Source organism: Parasteatoda tepidariorum, chromosome 8 (genome assembly GCF_982258835.1).
Source record: "Parasteatoda tepidariorum strain Cologne lab strain chromosome 8, Ptep-v5.0, whole genome shotgun sequence".
In the NCBI taxonomy this organism is placed as follows: domain Eukaryota; kingdom Metazoa; phylum Arthropoda; class Arachnida; order Araneae; family Theridiidae; genus Parasteatoda; species Parasteatoda tepidariorum.
In genome coordinates this window covers 39,444,215-39,466,301 of record NC_141762.1, presented here as the reverse complement: position 1 = coordinate 39,466,301, position 22,087 = coordinate 39,444,215, and the positions used below count along the sequence as shown (strand labels likewise).

General features: G+C 26.7%; 1 protein-coding gene across 5 annotated transcripts in view; it reads right to left on the bottom strand.

The window, feature by feature from the left end:
* Positions 1 to 22,087, bottom strand: part of LOC107457100 (ferric reductase 1) — a 97,999-nt gene that overhangs the window by 10,836 nt on the left and 65,076 nt on the right. For all 5 annotated transcript variants that reach the window (XM_016075168.5, XM_071181484.2, XM_071181483.2 and 2 more), the window contains exon 10: positions 20,149 to 20,264. In XM_016075168.5, the coding sequence (XP_015930654.1) occupies positions 20,149 to 20,264 (116 nt within the window). The remainder of the gene's footprint in view (positions 1 to 20,148; positions 20,265 to 22,087) is intronic.

Below are 22,087 nucleotides of genomic sequence, written 5' to 3'. Positions count from 1 at the left end.
TAAAGCGTGAAAATCTGATCGTTAGATCAAAAATTATTCAGAATGATTAGCTTTTTCGCACCTTTTTTTGCACTGTACACCAGGTATAACAAGTTATTATCTTCAACGAGAAATATAAAATCGTTATAAAACTGAGAAATCACTGTTGAAATTAAAATCATCTCAAAGTTTGCTGCCTCAAACTTGAAGGTGTTGGTATTAATTGCCTAGCTCTCTGTTTTCTCGAGCAATCAAATGGGTTTTGATGTTTCATATCCAATCTTTTTCATTAATGATTTGACATTTTCATTTTTGTATATTGTCATTTTTGCTTGACATTCTTGTTTTTGCGTATATCCCTAGTGTGCAGACTGATGGTTTGTCAAAATTACTAATAATAATGCATAATAAGTATGGTGGAACATCCTGCATACTGAGATGCAGACATATCTTGTACTAATCAAGGAGGGAAGGTTTAACATTTAGTACGAGAAACAAAATCATGAATATTAATTTGTATTCTTTTCTTTTCTTTGTGCAAAATTAATACCCGTGTCTAAATTTAGAAAAAAATTAGTTAATATATATTACGTTCGCATTAAAACCCCTGCCTTTTTAAAAAAAAAATAATTTAACATTCCGCTAAATGTTTTCTTTTGTCATTTAAATAGCTTAATAATGTTGTGTTTTACCGTTTCCATGCTTTGTTGTTTTAGTTCAAATTATTTTAATATGCAGTTCATTAAAATTTAATGTCTAGTTAAGAAATAAAGCACTTTAAACACCTTTTGCTTTTAACCAAACTTCTAAGGGTATAAAAGCAGCTCGTGATATATTTGCTATGTATAGAAAGTGCCATTTCTCTAGCCGAGATTGGTATGCAAAAATTATAAATTTTAACCACGTATAGACGCACCCCGTAGTGTTTATCCAGTTAAGTTTATTGAAAATCCAATGTTAAACTTTTTCACGAAAATTTGTGTCAAATGACCAATAAGCTAACCGAAAAAATGGAATACTCCGACACATTTAACTTCAAAAAATATTTTATGCAAAAAACATTTTGAACTTAATTGCTAATCTCATATGTATAGTCACTATTTGTTCCATTCAGAAAAGAAGCTCTGAAAATCTTGCGAGTTTCGTGACATTTATTTAATTAGTTTGGTTTTCTTATAAACAAATCTTTTAATAGATTGAAGACCACACTTTTTAATGTTTTAGCGAATTTCCAGCTTTAAAGCTGAGCTATAATCAAAATGCATACAAAAATACACACTTGTAACTTAACGTTGACGGAAAACACTATTAAGACAAAATCATGTTATTCAAACGAGGATGGGGTATACTTTGTGTTATGAATAATTAAAGAAAAAAAATGCGAACGAAGCACAAATGATGGAAACGAAATAGACATACTACAGTTTCGGTTTTATATACAAGAACCATCCACAGTGTCGAAACACAAAATAGAGTAGAAAAACATCGAGACAAAAGCGTGCAAAGAAGTTTAATCATTAAGGTCAAGCTTAAACGAAAAGAATGTCCCCCTTCCCCTACTAGTTAAACCACTTTTCATTGGGTTAATTAGGGCAAAATGAAACAAGCACGAAAACTTTATCTGTTTTATCTGTGAAAAAAATTTTAAAAAAAATTCTCTAAACTTTGTTTTCGCGTATCTATATTTGAATAAAATATATGGTATTTTTTTAAAAAAAGCTGTAAAATTATTGAAACAGTCCAAAACACTATTCAATAAGTACTCTCGATTTTACAGATAATTTGGACAGTAGTATAGGCGGCACTACAGCGTAAACAGCTGGGGGTCCCTATTTCTGACGTCATCACGGAAAGTCAAGGGTTGCTTATTTCTGCCCAACCGGAAGTTGCTTATTTCTATCTGCCTACAACCGGAAGTTGTTTATTTCTGCCCGCCTATAAACCAGAAGTTGCTTATTTCTGCCCGCCTGTAGTTTCGATTTTAGTTTCGATTTCTGTTTATTATTTAATTTATTAGTTTTTTGAGGGTGGCAACACTTATTATTTTTTATATTAGTTTTTAAGGATGGCAACACTTAGAAACTTTGTTATTTGGGGAGATATTGTATATTATGAAGTTATGACGTCATCTTTTATTACATAACACATAAATTATATCATGCTTTTACTCTAGTGGCGCCATCTATGTGGGAATAAAATGACTTTAAATCTATTTTAATATTTAAATCTGTTTTAATATTATTTATTAAATATAATTAAGGCTGAGGATCGAACTCGCGCCATTAAAAAGCCTTCGTGGGTCAGTAGTTGGATATCATAACCACTGACCCACGAATGCTTGGTTAGATATGTGTTAATAAGTTTAACTTTTGTATTCTGAACACGTGTATAAATGAAAATGATTTGATAACGATATCATCCTACTGTTTCATCGATATATTTTTCACTTAACCTTTTAACAGTTATTAAATAATTATTTCTGCCCCTCTTAATGTTATTATAACTTTCTCTGGATGGCAACGGTACAGACCATACACGTGTTAATTATTAAATAATAAATAAATGATATCATGCACATGCTTTTTATTCTAATGGCTCCATCTGTACTTAAATATTAAAAAGAAAATATATTAATAACTCTTAATTTTAGTTATTTTTTAATATAAATATAGTTGATAAGACTTTAATTATTATTAACCTAATCAATACTAATGAATGCATTTTAAAATAAATTAATTCAATATAAAAATAAAATTTTTATTTATTTAGTACTGTGAATATTAAAAGTATTAGACTTAAAGGTTTATTAATTTTAAATCAATGAATATTATTTTATAAGATTTTATTTTATCATCTTCGTTTGGATTTACGGATATCAATATAGTCTTGTCATTTTTGAACCCAGAAGACAAGGGAACTCCTAGATTTTGAGACAATGCATGTGTTCGAAGTGGACTTTGTGAGTACGCATGTTATATGAAGAGGAAAACCACGAAAAACTCATACGCTTAGTCCGACGACAAGTTGTGGGCTTGGTTTTGTTAACCAGTATCCTGTGAATGTACAGAGATCAGAGGAAAAACTTAAGGTTTTACTTTGAAAAACTAGAAAATTTTTACAAAAATAAAATTATTTTTTTAAAAGATAGATATTATTTTTACAAAAATAAAAATATTAGAAAGTTACCCTCAATAGTAAAAATATTTTCTGAAAATTGGAAAATGTTAATAAAAAGTTTGAAATATTTTTTACAAAACTAGGATATTTTTACAGAAAGCAAAAATATTTTACTAAAAGATAGAAAATTTTCATAAAAACAAGAAATATTTTCTGAACTGTTAGAAAAATTTTTTTACAAAAATAAAAATATTTTCTGAAAATTGGAAAATGTTAATAAAAATTTTGAAATATTTTTACAAAACTATGATATTTTTTACAAAAAGCAAAAATATTTTACTAAAAGATAGAAAATTTTCATAAAATAAGAAATATTTTCTGAAATGTTAAAAAAAATTTACAAAAAATAAAAATATTTTCTGAAAAGGACTTTGTGAGTACCCATGTTTTATGAGGAGGAAAACCTCCTACACTTAGTACGGGACTTGGCTTCGTTAAATGTTTCATCATTTTGAAAAAATACTAACATAAATAGTAGGCACGAGAATTCGTTATTCATGTGAGAATTCGTATAGTATGTCATCTACTTTTAATGAAGGAAACTATTTCGTAATTAATTAATCTATAAATTAATTTATCTAATACGTAAATTATAACATAATTAATTAATCTATGATTAATTTAATCTATTACGCAATCAAACTAATGATGAAAACATTAATATGATATTAGCAATGAATGGCTGCTAGTTGAAAACTGGACAGATGCCTTTGATTTCACCTAATTTTTAGTTTTGCAAGAGCTCCAACACGTATTAATATAGATATTTAAGAAATATAAATTTTATTAGTTTTCTATAAATCATTTATGAAAAAAATATTATCTAATTAAAAACTAATATATATCAATATATCTACGGTGTTTATTTAATCATATTTTTATTAAAATAAATACATTAAAAAATTTGATTTTATTTTCTATTAGAAAATGAGTAACGATATATTTATATTGTCAGTTATATATTAAATTTACTTAAAATTTTAAATGAATTGTTTTAAATCTAAGAAACATGTAATGGGAATTTTTGCCGTTTTAAATACACTTATATTCAAAACATATTCATTTTATTATTATTTAATATTATAATAATGCAAATAACTTACTTTATTTTGAAAATACGAGTAAATTCAAAAGTATATAACCTTTAACGGATACTGATTACAGAACTTGGGTGAGCCATGTTATCTATTTTCGCACAAAATTTTACAAAGATAATGTCTGTCTGGGACGTTTGGGGTTTATCCACATTTTATCAATTAGGCATAATATAAAGTATAACATAGTGCTTCATAATTGTTATAGAGCGTGGGAATACAACTATTTCTCAGAAAATTGTTAAGAAACATATGATGTATGCTCGCAGAAGTGGTTGGGTGAAACTTTGAATAAAATGTTATTTATTTTATTAAAACATATTTTGTCTTTATTGAGCAATTTCACATGTGAAAAAGTTTATATTATCAAGAAAAAATTACACTCTTTAGTAATTAATACAAAAAGTTTCAGAAAAATATATAGAATTTTCTGAAAACTAGGAGATTTTAGCAAAAACTTAAATATTTTTATAAAACTAACAAATTTTTAACAAAAAAGTAAAAATATTTTCCTAAAAGAGAATTTTTTTTTGTAAAAGCATAAATATTTTCTTAAAAGATGGAAAATTTTTAACAAAAAGTTAAAATTTTTAACAAAAAGTTAAAATTTTTAATAAAAAGTTAACATTTTTTCTTAAAAGATCGAAAATTTTTCCAAAAACATAAATATTTTCTTAAAAGATAGAAAATTTTTAACAAAAAGTTAAAATATTTTCTTAAAAGACAAAATTTTTTGTAAAAACGTAAATATTTTCTTAAAAGATAGAAAATTTTGTGAAAAAGTTTGAAATATTTTTATAAAATTAGCAAATTTTTAACAAAAAGTTAAAAAATGTTTAAAAGATATAAGATATTTTGTAAAAACATACATATTTTCTTAAAAGATAGAAAATGTTTAACAAAAAGTTAAAATATTTTCTTAAAAGACAAAATTTTTTTGTAAAATCATGAATATTTTCTGATAAAATAGAAAATTTTGTTAAAAAGTTTGAAATATTTTTATAAAACTAGCAAATGTTTAACAAAAAGTAAAAATATTTTCTTAGAAGAGAAATTTTTTTTTTGTAAAAACATAAATACTTTCTTAAAAGATAGAAAATTTTTAACAAAAAGTTAAAATATTTTCTTAAAAGACAAAATTTTTTGTAAAATCATGAATATTTTCTGATAAAATAGAAAATTTTGTTGAAAAGTTAGAAATATTTTTATAAAGCTAGCAAATTTTTAACAAGAAAGTTAAAATATTTTCTTAAAAGAGAAAATTTTTGCAAAAACATGCATATTTTCTGAAAAAATAGAAAATTTTGTTGAAAAGAAATAAAAATGCTACATTATTTCCTAGCTCGATAAGATTTTAAGATGATTACTTTAAGTTAGATCAATAAATATTTTCTATAAAATCATTTTAACATTAATTTTAATTCATAAAGGCAGGAGAATCCGTTGGTTCTATGAACCATTCAGAGTGCGGGACAAGGACCCATATTTAAATACTACTTTCTACAAAGTTCATGCTCCATCCAGACACCCATCTCTATGAATTAGCCGAAAAAACTTTCCAAAAAGTTTGAGATATGTGGGTCTTGATTACAACTTCATAGTTTCCTAATTCTCGTTGTCTCTTTCTTAAACACTTCCAATCCATTTTCACAATTTTATTCATCTTATTTGTGGAATGATCTATCTTTTTTTTTTCTTGAGCAAGACGGTGTGTGAATGGATCGGATATGATTGAGTAAATCAGATTTTAACTTAAAAAATTCACTACACAAATTAAACTTATGCGAAACTAAATGAGTCAGTAAGTGTCTCTTTAAATTATCATTTCGAGAAAGATCTTTTTACATTCTTCACATTCAAAAGTTTCTCGATTTTTCATGAGTTTTTAAATGTCTACTCAAGTTACACTTCCGATTAAATCTCTTATCACATAAACGACATTTAAAGTCTTTTTCATTTGAGTGAATTTTCAAATGTTGAACCATATTCCTTTTATGTGTGTCTATTTTTCCACATATTTCACATATCTACAAAGTAAAATAAAACGCTATTTGAATATCATACTACATTTACTCAATGAATGATTAAAAAAAGTTAAAGTATTCTACAGAAAAGGATTATTTTTTTAAAATTGTTAAGGTCTTAAAAGTTAATATCGTTTTTTTTCTTTCGAAAATCAATTTTATATCGCAAACTGTAACAATTTTAACTATATACGCATATTGAAATCATCATAAGTTTTCAAAAATCTTCGAAACGTAAATATTCAACAAGTAATTTATAGTTATACAGAAAATATTTTAATAAAACCGAAATAGTGTAAGTGTGATTCAAGTAAATATTAGAATATAATAATGTTATAAATAATAGAAACAACTCCCATTAGCATTGTTATTCGTATTAGAATTCGTATAGTTTTCCGTCATTTGCTTTTAATGAAGGACACTATTACGTAATTAATTTATTACGGCTATAAGTACTGTAATTTTCTTATTTGATATCATAATAATGATAAAAACTTACTTAATTTTAAAATTAGGTGTCGTTATTAAAACTATCTCACTATATATTATCCTCATGTATATAGATAATTTCTGTCCGGGACGTTTGGGTTTTATGTGTATTTCATTAGTTAATCACAAATGTTAGGATATTGCTTATCTATAACTAATGAAATACAGACAAAACCCAAACGTCCCGGACAGAAATTATCTATATACATGAGGATAATATATAGTGAGATAGTTTTAATAACGACACCTAATTTTAAAATTAAGTAAGTTTTTATCATTATTATGATATCAAATAAGAAAATTACAGTACTTATAGCCGTAATAAATTAATTACGTAATAGTGTCCTTCATTAAAAGCAAATGACGGAAAACTATACGAATTCTAATACGAATAACAATGCTAATGGGAGTTGTTTCTATTATTTATAACATTATTATATTCTAATATTTACTTGAATCACACTTACACTATTTCGGTTTTATTAAAATATTTTCTGTATAACTATAAATTACTTGTTGAATATTTACGTTTCGAAGATTTTTGAAAACTTATGATGATTTCAATATGCGTATATAGTTAAAATTGTTACAGTTTGCGATATAAAATTGATTTTCGAAAGAAAAAAAACGATATTAACTTTTAAGACCTTAACAATTTTAAAAAAATAATCCTTTTCTGTAGAATACTTTAACTTTTTTTAATCATTCATTGAGTAAATGTAGTATGATATTCAAATAGCGTTTTATTTTACTTTGTAGATATGTGAAATATGTGGAAAAATAGACACACATAAAAGGAATATGGTTCAACATTTGAAAATTCACTCAAATGAAAAAGACTTTAAATGTCGTTTATGTGATAAGAGATTTAATCGGAAGTGTAACTTGAGTAGACATTTAAAAACTCATGAAAAATCGAGAAACTTTTGAATGTGAAGAATGTAAAAAGATCTTTCTCGAAATGATAATTTAAAGAGACACTTACTGACTCATTTAGTTTCGCATAAGTTTAATTTGTGTAGTGAATTTTTTAAGTTAAAATCTGATTTACTCAATCATATCCGATCCATTCACACACCGTCTTGCTCAAGAAAAAAAAAAGATAGATCATTCCACAAATAACAATAAAAAGATGAATAAAATTGTGAAAATGGATTGGAAGTGTTTAAGAAAGAGACAACGAGAATTAGGAAACTATGAAGTTGTAATCAAGACCCACATATCTCAAACTTTTTGGAAAGTTTTTTCGGCTAATTCATAGAGATGGGTGTCTGGATGGAGCATGAACTTTGTAGAAAGTAATATTTAAATATGGGTCCTTGTCCCGCACTCTGAATGGTTCATAGAACCAACGGATTCTCCTGCCTTTATGAATTAAAATTAATGTTAAAATGATTTTATAGAAAATATTTATTGATCTAACTTAAAGTAATCATCTTAAAATCTTATCGAGCTAGGAAATAATGTAGCATTTTTATTTCTTTTCAACAAAATTTTCTATTTTTTCAGAAAATATGCATGTTTTTGCAAATATTTTCTCTTTTAAGAAAATATTTTAACTTTCTTGTTAAAAATTTGCTAGCTTTATAAAAATATTTCTAACTTTTCAACAAAATTTTCTATTTTATCAGAAAATATTCATGATTTTACAAAAAATTTTGTCTTTTAAGAAAATATTTTAACTTTTTGTTAAAAATTTTCTATCTTTTAAGAAAGTATTTATGTTTTTACAAAAAAAAATTTCTCTTCTAAGAAAATATTTTTACTTTTTGTTAAAAATTTGCTAGTTTTATAAAAATATTTCAAACTTTTTAACAAAATTTTCTATTTTATCAGAAAATATTCATGATTTTACAAAAAAATTTTGTCTTTTAAGAAAATATTTTAACTTTTTGTTAAACATTTTCTATCTTTTAAGAAAATATGTATGTTTTTACAAAATATCTTATATCTTTTAAACATTTTTTAACTTTTTGTTAAAAATTTGCTAATTTTATAAAAATATTTCAAACTTTTTCACAAAATTTTCTATCTTTTAAGAAAATATTTACGTTTTTACAAAAAATTTTGTCTTTTAAGAAAATATTTTAACTTTTTGTTAAAAATTTTCTATCTTTTAAGAAAATATTTATGTTTTTGGAAAAATTTTCGATCTTTTAAGAAAAAATGTTAACTTTTTATTAAAAATTTTAACTTTTTGTTAAAAATTTTAACTTTTTGTTAAAAATTTTCCATCTTTTAAGAAAATATTTATGCTTTTACAAAAAAAAATTCTCTTTTAGGAAAATATTTTTACTTTTTTGTTAAAAATTTGTTAGTTTTATAAAAATATTTAAGTTTTTGCTAAAATCTCCTAGTTTTCAGAAAATTCTATATATTTTTCTGAAACTTTTTGTATTAATTACTAAAGAGTGTAATTTTTTCTTGATAATATAAACTTTTTCACATGTGAAATTGCTCAATAAAGACAAAATATGTTTTAATAAAATAAATAACATTTTATTCAAAGTTTCACCCAACCACTTCTGCGAGCATACATCATATGTTTCTTAACAATTTTCTGAGAAATAGTTGTATTCCCACGCTCTATAACAATTATGAAGCACTATGTTATACTTTATATTATGCCTAATTGATAAAATGTGGATAAACCCCAAACGTCCCAGACAGACATTATCTTTGTAAAATTTTGTGCGAAAATAGATAACATGGCTCACCCAAGTTCTGTAATCAGTATCCGTTAAAGGTTATATACTTTTGAATTTACTCGTATTTTCAAAATAAAGTAAGTTATTTGCATTATTATAATATTAAATAATAATAAAATGAATATGTTTTGAATATAAGTGTATTTAAAACGGCAAAAATTCCCATTACATGTTTCTTAGATTTAAAACAATTCATTTAAAATTTTAAGTAAATTTAATATATAACTGACAATATAAATATATCGTTACTCATTTTCTAATAGAAAATAAAATAAAATTTTTTAATGTATTTATTTTAATAAAAATATGATTAAATAAACACCGTAGATATATTGATATATATTAGTTTTTAATTAGATAATATTTTTTTCATAAATGATTTATAGAAAACTAATAAAATTTATATTTCTTAAATATCTATATTAATACGTGTTGGAGCTCTTGCAAAACTAAAAATTAGGTGAAATCAAAGGCATCTGTCCAGTTTTCAACTAGCAGCCATTCATTGCTAATATCATATTAATGTTTTCATCATTAGTTTGATTGCGTAATAGATTAAATTAATCATAGATTAATTAATTATGTTATAATTTACGTATTAGATAAATTAATTTATAGATTAATTAATTACGAAATAGTTTCCTTCATTAAAAGTAGATGACATACTATACGAATTCTCACATGAATAACGAATTCTCGTGCCTACTATTTATGTTAGTATTTTTTCAAAATGATGAAACATTTAACGAAGCCAAGTCCCGTACTAAGTGTAGGAGGTTTTCCTCCTCATAAAACATGGGTACTCACAAAGTCCTTTTCAGAAAATATTTTTATTTTTTGTAAATTTTTTTTAACATTTCAGAAAATATTTCTTATTTTATGAAAATTTTCTATCTTTTAGTAAAATATTTTTGCTTTTTGTAAAAAATATCATAGTTTTGTAAAAATATTTCAAAATTTTTATTAACATTTTCCAATTTTCAGAAAATATTTTTATTTTTGTAAAAAAATTTTTCTAACAGTTCAGAAAATATTTCTTGTTTTTATGAAAATTTTCTATCTTTTAGTAAAATATTTTTGCTTTCTGTAAAAATATCCTAGTTTTGTAAAAAATATTTCAAACTTTTTATTAACATTTTCCAATTTTCAGAAAATATTTTTACTATTGAGGGTAACTTTCTAATATTTTTATTTTTGTAAAAATAATATCTATCTTTTAAAAAAATAATTTTATTTTTGTAAAAATTTTCTAGTTTTTCAAAGTAAAACCTTAAGTTTTTCCTCTGATCTCTGTACATTCACAGGATACTGGTTAACAAAACCAAGCCCACAACTTGTCGTCGGACTAAGCGTATGAGTTTTTCGTGGTTTTCCTCTTCATATAACATGCGTACTCACAAAGTCCACTTCGAACACATGCATTGTCTCAAAATCTAGGAGTTCCCTTGTCTTCTGGGTTCAAAAATGACAAGACTATATTGATATCCGTAAATCCAAACGAAGATGATAAAATAAAATCTTATAAAATAATATTCATTGATTTAAAATTAATAAACCTTTAAGTCTAATACTTTTAATATTCACAGTACTAAATAAATAAAAATTTTATTTTTATATTGAATTAATTTATTTTAAAATGCATTCATTAGTATTGATTAGGTTAATAATAATTAAAGTCTTATCAACTATATTTATATTAAAAAATAACTAAAATTAAGAGTTATTAATATATTTTCTTTTTAATATTTAAGTACAGATGGAGCCATTAGAATAAAAAGCATGTGCATGATATCATTTATTTATTATTTAATAATTAACACGTGTATGGTCTGTACCGTTGCCATCCAGAGAAAGTTATAATAACATTAAGAGGGGCAGAAATAATTATTTAATAACTGTTAAAAGGTTAAGTGAAAAATATATCGATGAAACAGTAGGATGATATCGTTATCAAATCATTTTCATTTATACACGTGTTCAGAATACAAAAGTTAAACTTATTAACACATATCTAACCAAGCATTCGTGGGTCAGTGGTTATGATATCCAACTACTGACCCACGAAGGCTTTTTAATGGCGCGAGTTCGATCCTCAGCCTTAATTATATTTAATAAATAATATTAAAACAGATTTAAATATTAAAATAGATTTAAAGTCATTTTATTCCCACATAGATGGCGCCACTAGAGTAAAAGCATGATATAATTTATGTGTTATGTAATAAAAGATGACGTCATAACTTCATAATATACAATATCTCCCCAAATAACAAAGTTTCTAAGTGTTGCCATCCTTAAAAACTAATATAAAAAATAATAAGTGTTGCCACCCTCAAAAAACTAATAAATTAAATAATAAACAGAAATCGAAACTAAAATCGAAACTACAGGCGGGCAGAAATAAGCAACTTCTGGTTTATAGGCGGGCAGAAATAAACAACTTCCGGTTGTAGGCAGATAGAAATAAGCAACTTCCGGTTGGGCAGAAATAAGCAACCCTTGACTTTCCGTGATGACGTCAGAAATAGGGACCCCCCGCTGTTTACGCTGTAGTGCCGCCTATACTACTTTGGACTGATTTGATTGATTAATTTGGACTACATGAAACAGATTCCAAATATGAGTAGTTTTTTTAAGTCTTTTACTTTAGAAAGCTCTATTAGAATCAATTACCTAATTAGTCAAGTGCATACAAGTTTTAGAGATTAATTAAAAGATCATTCAGTAAGAAATTTAATTCTTTGACTAATTCTTTTTAAACTTATTTTAGCTTTAAAATATAGTAAGTAATAAAAGAAAATGCCGAGTTCAAAAAAAAAAAAATCCGTATTCCCACTCGTAACAATCCAACTTTAGCAGTTATAGGTAAGAGGACGCGATACTACAGAAGAATCCAAACATGGCAAATTTTGCTTCGCTTAAATTTTTATTTTAAAATTTAAATTTTGAAAAAATTTAATTCAGATGAACCTAGAGTAAACCATTAAATTTCAAATGCTAAAAAGATATTTTCAAAATAGTTAAATGCAAACGAATTGGCGGCTTACAACTCTAGAAGAAGTGATCATGCCTAACCATGTAACTTAAATTAGATTTCATTGGATACTTGAGAGCAACATCACATCTGTGTCAAGCCTAATTGACTTCTGAATCAACAAATGCCACGAATTTACTTACCGTGATGTCTCTTGCAAACATGCAATTATTTGCAGAATCACCCAATCGCGTAATTCAGAGTAATCTTGACATAATTTATTTGCATTTCGATATTTAGAGAAAAAAAATTGCCAGCTTTCAAAACTTCATGGTTAACTTCAGGTTAATCTGAACTCACTTTTGCTATGCTTTAAATTGTAAATTATTTGTGCGAAAAAAAAAAAGAATTAGCCATGAAAGGTTTTCCCCGTGGTTTAAGTATCGGCCAATGGGATTTTTGGCACAGTAAAGTGATTAATATGCAGTGCAAAATAAACCATTTGCAAAGCCTCATGATGGAAAAGCAGCGGAGTTATCGCTTCTTTACTGGAGCATTATACTAAATATGGGGGGAGTAAGTTATAGAGCATCATTGATTTCATATGAATCGAAGCTTAAAGGACGTTAAAGGTGCCAAATGAACGTTTGTTCGTTAGTGATTTCTACTCAGTAATGTGCACCAAAACTGCCTAGTAGGAGAAACATCTACCAGTTACAAGTTACTGTTATTAATGATGCTTGTCCTTTTGCGAGGCGGAAACACTTAATAAAATTACAGTTAAAAGTATAGATAAGAAGTGTGATCATCGTATGAAACTCCAAAATGAAGCCACCTGCTTCATTTTGGTATTCTTCATATTCTTCTTGAATTCTTTATATATATTCCAGCTGCTTAATTTCCTTATATTTTTTAGAATTTATAGTGGTTGATTGCAATTACACTTTGATTTATATTGTTGTCAAAAATAATTGAGATTAATATTGTCCCATTAACTCCCAAAGAGTTAAGTAAATATCAAAAAACTGCAGCTTGTAATACAAGTTATTTTTTACATCTAAGTAATACGCCTAATTATCACGTCTAAGTAATCGCGATTTAACAAATATGCTTTTCAAACGTTCTTTTCTTAGAATTTTTGACATCAATGTGTATTCCTGCTAAGAAAAATTCCTTTAACTTTGTATCATTTTTTTCGTATTTTATACAGTTTTCGGAAGTCTGCAGATGGTAGCCCTTTTACTACATCTAGACACATTTTTTTAAATTACAGTTTTGGAAGTTCGAAAATATATCTACTGGATACTAAAATAAGTGAGCACCCTTTATGTTTGTTACGAAAGAAGCAAAAACCTCATTTCTATAAACTTAAAAAAAATTATGTGTACAGTGCGCAAAAAATAAATAAAAATAAAAAATTTTATAAAAAGCTGACCATCCTGAATAATTTTTGTTCTAATGATCGAACTTCCCGTTCTAGGACTCTATCATAAAGGTTGAAGTGGTGACCAGAGCTATGCGAATTAATTAGTGCAGATGATATTTTAAATTTACGAAATGAGACAAAAACGTACTTTCTCTGAATAAACATAACTTTTTTTTTAAAGATTCGGATTTCTGACCCAAAAAATATAGGAGCTAGCCACAATCTGCAAAATATGGTCCCAATAGTTTAGTCAGGAGAGCGATCCATAATTTGGACCTCCGAAAGTTAATTTTAATTTTTACGTATTTTACCATATCTGGAGAACTTCATAATCAAACTTAAAACTTTTTGCACACAGACCCTAAACTCGTTTATCCACAGTTAATTCCACCCAAAAAATAAATTATAGTAAATATTTACTATTTTTTTTTCTGAAAGTCGAAAAACTTAAGAGTAAGGTATATAAATTTTTGTATAATTTTAAAGTATTTAATTTTACAAGACAAAATACAAAATTTGAGCGAAAACGGTTGAATAGTTCCTGAGAAATCAAATTTTAAATACACAGCTTTTTTAAAATTCGATATCTCATCCACTATTCAATCGATTTCGCTAAAATTTTCTATTTTGACTTGCAAATTTAGATACTCATGTTAAAAAAAATCATGTAATAAATTGCATGCCTCACAATTCAAAAATTTTTCTACCATTATTAAATAAAATAAAAAATAAATATTCAGTAAAATATATTTAAAATGAACTAAAATAAATTATGGATTTATCTTTGGATAAATGAATTTTGTAGTTATGTGCAAAGGTTTTTCAATTCGCTTAAAAAGTTCTCCTCTTACTCCGGTCTTAAAATACGCAAATAAATTTAACATTAAGGGGTCCAAACTTTAAATCACTCTCTTGACCAAACTATTAGGGACCATATTTCCCAGATTGTGGCTAGTTCCTATATTTTGAGGGTCAGAAATCCGATTTCATCGAAAAAAAGGTATGTTTATTCAGAGAAAGTATGTTTTTGCATCTGATTTCGTAACTTAAAATATCGTTTGCACTTATTAATTAGAATATTTGAGGTCACCCTCTCAAGCCATTAAGGTTGAGTCCTAGAACGTAAAGATCCGATCAGTAGATCAAAAATTATTCGGGGTGGTCCATTATTTTTCTTTTGCACACTGTAAAGTATGAAACCAATTACTTTTAATGTCTAGTATTAGTCAAAATTATTCCCAAGACTCATGCAAACACGTTTATATTTTTTTCATTTCGTTGGACATTTCAAGAATAAATATGAATAATGTACCCATTTGTTTCTAAGCATGTTTGAGGGACTTTATTTTGCTACCTACACATTTTATCTACTGAATCTGAATACCACCCTACCGCCGCAAATGCTAACTCTAAGCATGCTAACTAATTAGCAAATATTTGGCCCATTTCAAAAGAAAAAAAATTAAGCCACTTTTCTTATTTAGTATTGCGGACAAAATTTTGCACTGCGTCATTTTGTTTTTATTATTTACAAAAAATATAATTTTTTTAATAATGCTAAAAGGAAATTTTTAGCTGTAATCAAAATTAAAATTAAGCTATCGAAATAATTTAATTGGTAACTAACTATGTAATAGTGATTATATATTGCATTTAGCGATTGACTAAAATAATAGAATGATTGCATCGACTTAATTTAGATATTTCTTTATCTAACACGAACTCACGAGATTACTGATTATTATTAATTATAACCAGTTATAATGAATGTAACCATTCTGGCATGCATAACGACTAGTCATTACGCAGATTAAATTTTTAATTCATTAACCCCTTGGGGACGGGTGATTCAGAAAAGCATTCGTACAAAATCAGAATCAAGTTGTAATTAAGTAAAAAACGGTAACTTAACTGTAGTCGTTGCTAATTTGACAGCCTTACTTTGCTTTTACTTTAATTATTGTTAGTTTAATCATATATATATAATCAATGCTAATTCAAATTATAACTAAATAGTTTTATTTTGAACAAAGTAGTGGCAAATTAAATAAATCGAACAATTATAACTCCGCCCACAAATAAACTGCTAAAGAAATACTTTGATTACCAATTTTATCTTTTTACCCTGATTGATACGATTTTATGCTGGCCCGTATTTGTGACAGTCGGCGCGAAAGGGTTAATATTTATGTATTTAGTATTATATTTAAGCCCTAATATTACTGAAAGTTCATTAATTTTTTTTTACAGTTCATGGTATGCGTCTGGAAAACTTCAGAAGTGTTTTTCTTGGAGCGACAGATCTCAAACAGTCAAAATTATATAGATTGATTTCAAACTTGAACTTCATATTTAAAAGTATATCTATTATAAAAATACGAAGTATTATTTCAATTTATTGCACAGTTGTGAAAAATATTTTGGGGAAATATTTTAATTTTCTTTATCGCATCACTATGTGAATTTTTTTTTTTTTTTTTTTTTTTAATAATCCTACGTATTTCTGTAGCTATACTCATCGTTAAGTCGGATGAAATAGTTTAATCTTGAGCATCACTTTTGTATTTAATTTTGGGAAGTAGAATGATCAGAAAATAAAGAAAATATTTTTCATTATAAACAAAGAAACTACATGGCTGATAAAACAACCCTTCTATACTAATACATATTTTTATATTTCTCACGAAGTGCTTGAAGAATCATTTTATAAATTCAGAAAAATCGATTTCTCATACTCAATGAAGTTGAAAGCTTTTAGGTTTAAGGGACCAACAATAAATTACGAACGGAAAATAGTGTTTTTGAAACAAGCCCATGCCAAAAAATATAGCAATAAATTTGTAACTTGTAACAATTTGTCTGGTTATTATATGCAATAATTGCGCAAAATTTCGTAATTCTAGCTTAAATATTTGCGAACATATAGACATTTTTATAAAAAAAAACTAATTTTTTTTTCTTGCGTATTATTGATATAACTTTAAAAATATTCAATAAAATTAAACAAAATTAATGAACAAATTTAAAATTTATTAAAAAAATTGTTTCAAAATTTGAAAAAACTTTGTTTAAAACTGCGTAAGATATGTTCTTTTATTCTGCATATGCGCGGAAACAATTTTCATAATTTCATAGCATATAATAAATAATTTCGATTTTAATATCTTAAAAATTTAGTAAGTTTCGAGCAATTTTCTAAGTAGTTTCTGTAATTTTTAAAAAAAACTCAAATAGATACGGGGTTTTCTACAAATATTATTTTGTATCATAAGAATAAATTAAGCAACAAGTAATATTTTACAATAAACGTTCTTACCCCGAAACATGATTGTATGTGGAAAGAAAGAATGCGAAAGAGAATATACTTTTATGGGGCATGATCCTCAATATTGCCCGTGTCACTTTTAAATAATCTTGTTTAATACAAAATAGAATTTGTGGAAAACCCCTTATCATTTTGATCTTTCAATTAAAGATTACGAAAACTACTTAGAAAATCGCTTGAAACATTTTAAATTCTTAAGCTATTCACATCGGACTTTATTTGTTGCTAAATACACTATACAATTGAATAAAAAAAAATTTTACTTTTTTTTAGGCGTACTTGCAGCATAAAAGTATTACTTTAATTACTCGCATCTTTCACAGTCTTAAACACATTTTTCTCAAATTTTGAAACAATTTCGTTATGAATTTCAAATTGCCCCAAAAACTTCGTTTAATTTTATTGCATATTTTTTGAATTATAGCAAAAACAGTAAGATTAAAAAAATGTCCTTATCTCCAGAAATACTTAAGCTAGATTTATGAAATTTCGTGCAATTATTTCATGCAATAATCAAAATAACTATAACAAGTTAAAAATTTATGACTACATAAAAATGTCTTTGAATTTTTAAAGCTTTTTAGAAGGCTTATTTCTTCATTTTAAGCTTCTCAGAACACTTTTTTTGATATAGGCATACATAGTAAACTTTAGGGTCACGCTGTGTGCCCCCTAATTGACTTATAATTATTTCCTGTGGTAGGGTACACTATTACCCTGTATTATAATACCTGGTCCAATTTAAATATTATGGGTCAATATTAAGGTCTGATATCGCGCCTTGCGTTAGTTAACCATTGAAAGATGTCTTTGAATTTTTAAAGCATTTTAGAACGCTTATTTCTTCATTTTGAGCTTCTCAGAACACTTTATTTCGCATAGGCATACATAGTAAACTTTAGGGTCACGCTGTGTACCCCCTAATTGACCTATAATTATTTCCTGTGGTAGGGTACACTATTACCCTGTAATATAATACGTGGTCCAATTTAAAAATTATAGGTCAATATTAAGGTCCGATACCGTGCCGTTAGTTAACATGGAAAAATGTCTTTGAATTTTTAAAGCTTTTTAGAGGGCTTATTTCTTCATTTTAAGCTTCTCAGAACACTTTATTTGACATAGGCATACATAGTAAACTTTAGGGTCACGCTGTGTACCTCTAATTGTTACAAATACAGTTTTTGGGGTAGGGCGTTCAAAAGACACTATTTTCCGTTTGTAATTTATTGTCGATCCCTCAAACCTCGAGAAGCTTTAAACTTCATTAATAACTATGAGAAATCGCACTACCTAAACACATCCAAATTTATGAAATGACCCTAAGTATTTTTTGAGATATATCAAAAAATGTGTCAGTATAGTAATGTTTCCATTATTTTGTCCAACATTTGTCTTTTGAGTGATCTTAAATATGGCCACAGTCACAAAATATTATATTCTTTATTTCATCGGGCAATCCTTTTCGTAAAGATAAAAATACTGTTCCAATCAATCATTTTTTATTTAAAATTTGTAATATTTTCAGCAGATGGACAGAGGGGTGATGGGGCATCCAAAACACATAGTTCAAACGCAAACATTTTAAAAATCCAAGTGTATGTGCAGCTTCAAACCGAAACTTAGGAGCATGGAAACAAATTCATTATTAGTGAGTTACAGAGGAATAATATTGTCAAAAATAATGCAAATCCCTCGCTCCTAACATTAAAATTTTAATTAAATCTTTTTTACAAATTAATCCCTAAAATACAGTTAGAATTTAATAAAACCCTGCAACCTAAACATTCTTTTAGTTAAAATTAAGCAGCTTAAAGTAAAATATAGATTTTGATATTTGCTTCGTCGGATCATTCAGTTATAATTAAACACTTGTATTGCATAAAAAAAGATAGACGTTACGATGTTAAAAGAAAAAAGCTTATTATACTCGCTTATTATGAAATATTTAAAAAATTAAATTGATTTTATTAGAACAAGGAGAAAGATTAAAAATTTAATTATAAACTTATGAAATAAAATGAAAGTTAATAGCTAGTGAATATGTAATACCTATTATGAAATCATAATCATACGTTCAAAAAAAATTACATCAAAAAAAATTTTTCACCCTTACGCAAAAAGCAGAATAACAGTTCCTTTTTATAAAAATATTTTCACGGTTTACTAGTCTTAAAATAAAAGACTTATTGAATTTTTAGTTATTTCATCCTATTTAACAAATTCCCAAAAATATGCTTATTTTTCCTCTGCTACAGTTGTCTAATCCCTTAAAATATTTAAGATATTGTTCAATTATACCTAGTTAAATTTCAGGGAAACTGAGAAGTTAAACCTACGTTTTAACCTTCAATGAAAAACATGAATGCTTACAATTAAAGGAATATTAAAAAGTTCTCTACAAAAATTAATTAGTTGCTGAAACTTATGCATTGTGTAAGCAACAAAACTTATTTATAATATAGAAGATTGAAATTTTAAGATTTAAAAAGAAATTTCGCTCACTGTGTATATTGATCTCCGAAAAGCTTGTTGAAATTTCATATCGTCGTAAAAATATTTCACTTCTTTATACCATTTTGTTAGTTTAGAAACGAAAAGTTAGTTTTAAATGAAAATAATTATTTGACACATTGAGGAAGGGATAGATAAAATCATACCGCACGATTTAATGAGAACTTAAATTGCTGTTTCTGTAATTCATGTGATTTTCGCAATAATTTAACTTACAAGTTGAGAACTCGCTTTAAACTGAACAATCTGGAAATCAAACTGTATAAGTGTTCGTTCATTTGCAAAATATTTTTAAAAAAAAACACTTAAGATTTCAGGAAAAGACGAAGAGTTACGATTTATCAAACCGTTCCCTCCTCAATGCTAAAGAAAGTTTAGGTGCTTGTGAAGGAAAAAGATGCAAAAGTGATAAGTGTATGGAACCGAATTGAAACTTACTGCAAACCATACTTTAACTCCACACATTGTTTTAGTATCCCACGAAGACTTGAAATGTCGAGCGAGAAGAATACCAATACTGACAAATCCAACCCAAGCAGTGACCATAAAAGTTCCTGAAGGAGAATAGCAGTACGTAAGACATCGCATTCTTAAAGTACTATTTTACATTGAAATTTATATTTTCAAATTTTTCTTTCTCTAGATATAAAGACTGAATTTTACTAAACATTAGTATTGCAATTAGACTAAGCACCGTAACATTCCCCAGAAATTGTAACAATATTTAGCAACGTTTGCAGTTTCAGTTGAGCAACAAATGAAAGCCTTATTTGAAAAATCTGTGTTCATTTACAGACTCAAAGTTTTAAGTCTAGTGAGTGTTTTCCTATTCTGTCTGATTTTTGGTAACATCCATTTAGTGACTGGAGGAATACCTCGTAGAAGAAAGAAGGCCTCGGCTCGGATCAACTTAGTTGTCCAATGTAACGAACATAAACTGCGCAGTTGAGGAAATAAAAATGTCATTACGTTTAGACTACTAAAGGATCAAATTTCTTGTTTATGATAACCCATGCAGAGGCCTTCTCTCTTCCAGGAGTTATTGGCAGGAAATTGCCTAGTTTGAAAATAAGTTAACTTTCTTTTAATGAAGTTTGAGCTACCATTCAAGTAAGGACTTTATATAATATTTCATACATCTTAAGACAGCAGCAACGCTATAATAACTTAAAAGTTCAGTAATTTATCAGCCCTTAGGAGAAAAAAAGATTTAAATAAGTACAACTCCTTCAAAGACTGGGTAAATGTAGAAACAAGTAATGAGGACTCGCTTGTTTCCCCATTGAAATGGTATAGTAAAAAACAGCTCAAGTTTTGATGTTCAAATTATTTGGATAATAATTAAGTTTTCAACAATAAAAGACGTCAAAATGAAGTATTTAAGAGATTTTAATGCCAAATAGATTATGAGTACTCATTTTATGTACAAAAGTAAAACTTTTCCCACACAAAGACTCAAAATTATAATTTACACTCAAAAGATAAAAACACGAGGAAACAATTAACCCTGCATGTAGTTCATTCAATTATCAGTTTTTTGCGAGAAACATTATCTAGAAGGTGTTACCATGGAGTACATGGAGTAAAAAGTTCCTGTTGCATTCTAAAATGTAGAATTGTTCTATTACGAAACAGAAAAAAAATCTTCACAATTAACTTTTCCAAATTTTCTGATTTTAATACAGCTAATTAAACACTGTATGTGATGCTGTTTAAGTACTCATTAAAACTCAATAAATTCACACATAAATTGGGAATTAAAAAATTTATTTCATATCTAAAAACTAAGTAACTCAAACCTTTTTTTAAAAAAAACACAGAAATAATTTAAGAAATTGTACAGTATGGCACAGGGTGTCCAAATAAACAGAAATGCAATAAAAAATCTTAAAATCCTATTTTGGCGAAAAAAAATATCACAGTTAAGACCGCCTTAAGTAACTAAAAGTTGCAAGCATAATTGCAAGCGATACAATATGAAAGTGGCAGAGCCCACAACTGGAGGACGGTATATTATTCTCTTTGGAATGTTTGGAATGATCGTGTTCACTATGATCGGGTTCACTATGATCGGGTTCACTATGATCGTGATCTCTATGATCATGTTTTACAGTAGATTCTTCGGTAAATACAGATTCCTCTGTATTTCCAACTGTTTCGTCTTCAGATTCACCTGTAAAGAACGAATGTTAGTAGATTACACCTGTATTTTAAATTATTAGAGCCTGTATTTTTAAATAAATTACTTGTTTTCTAAAGGATCAAGTTGACATTTTAAAGATTTAAATCGCACTGTTAGATTTCCAAGAAAAACGTTAAGTAGTTTAATTGGAAGATTTGATTTCTAATGGCTTTATTAGTTGGTAGTCATCGAAAG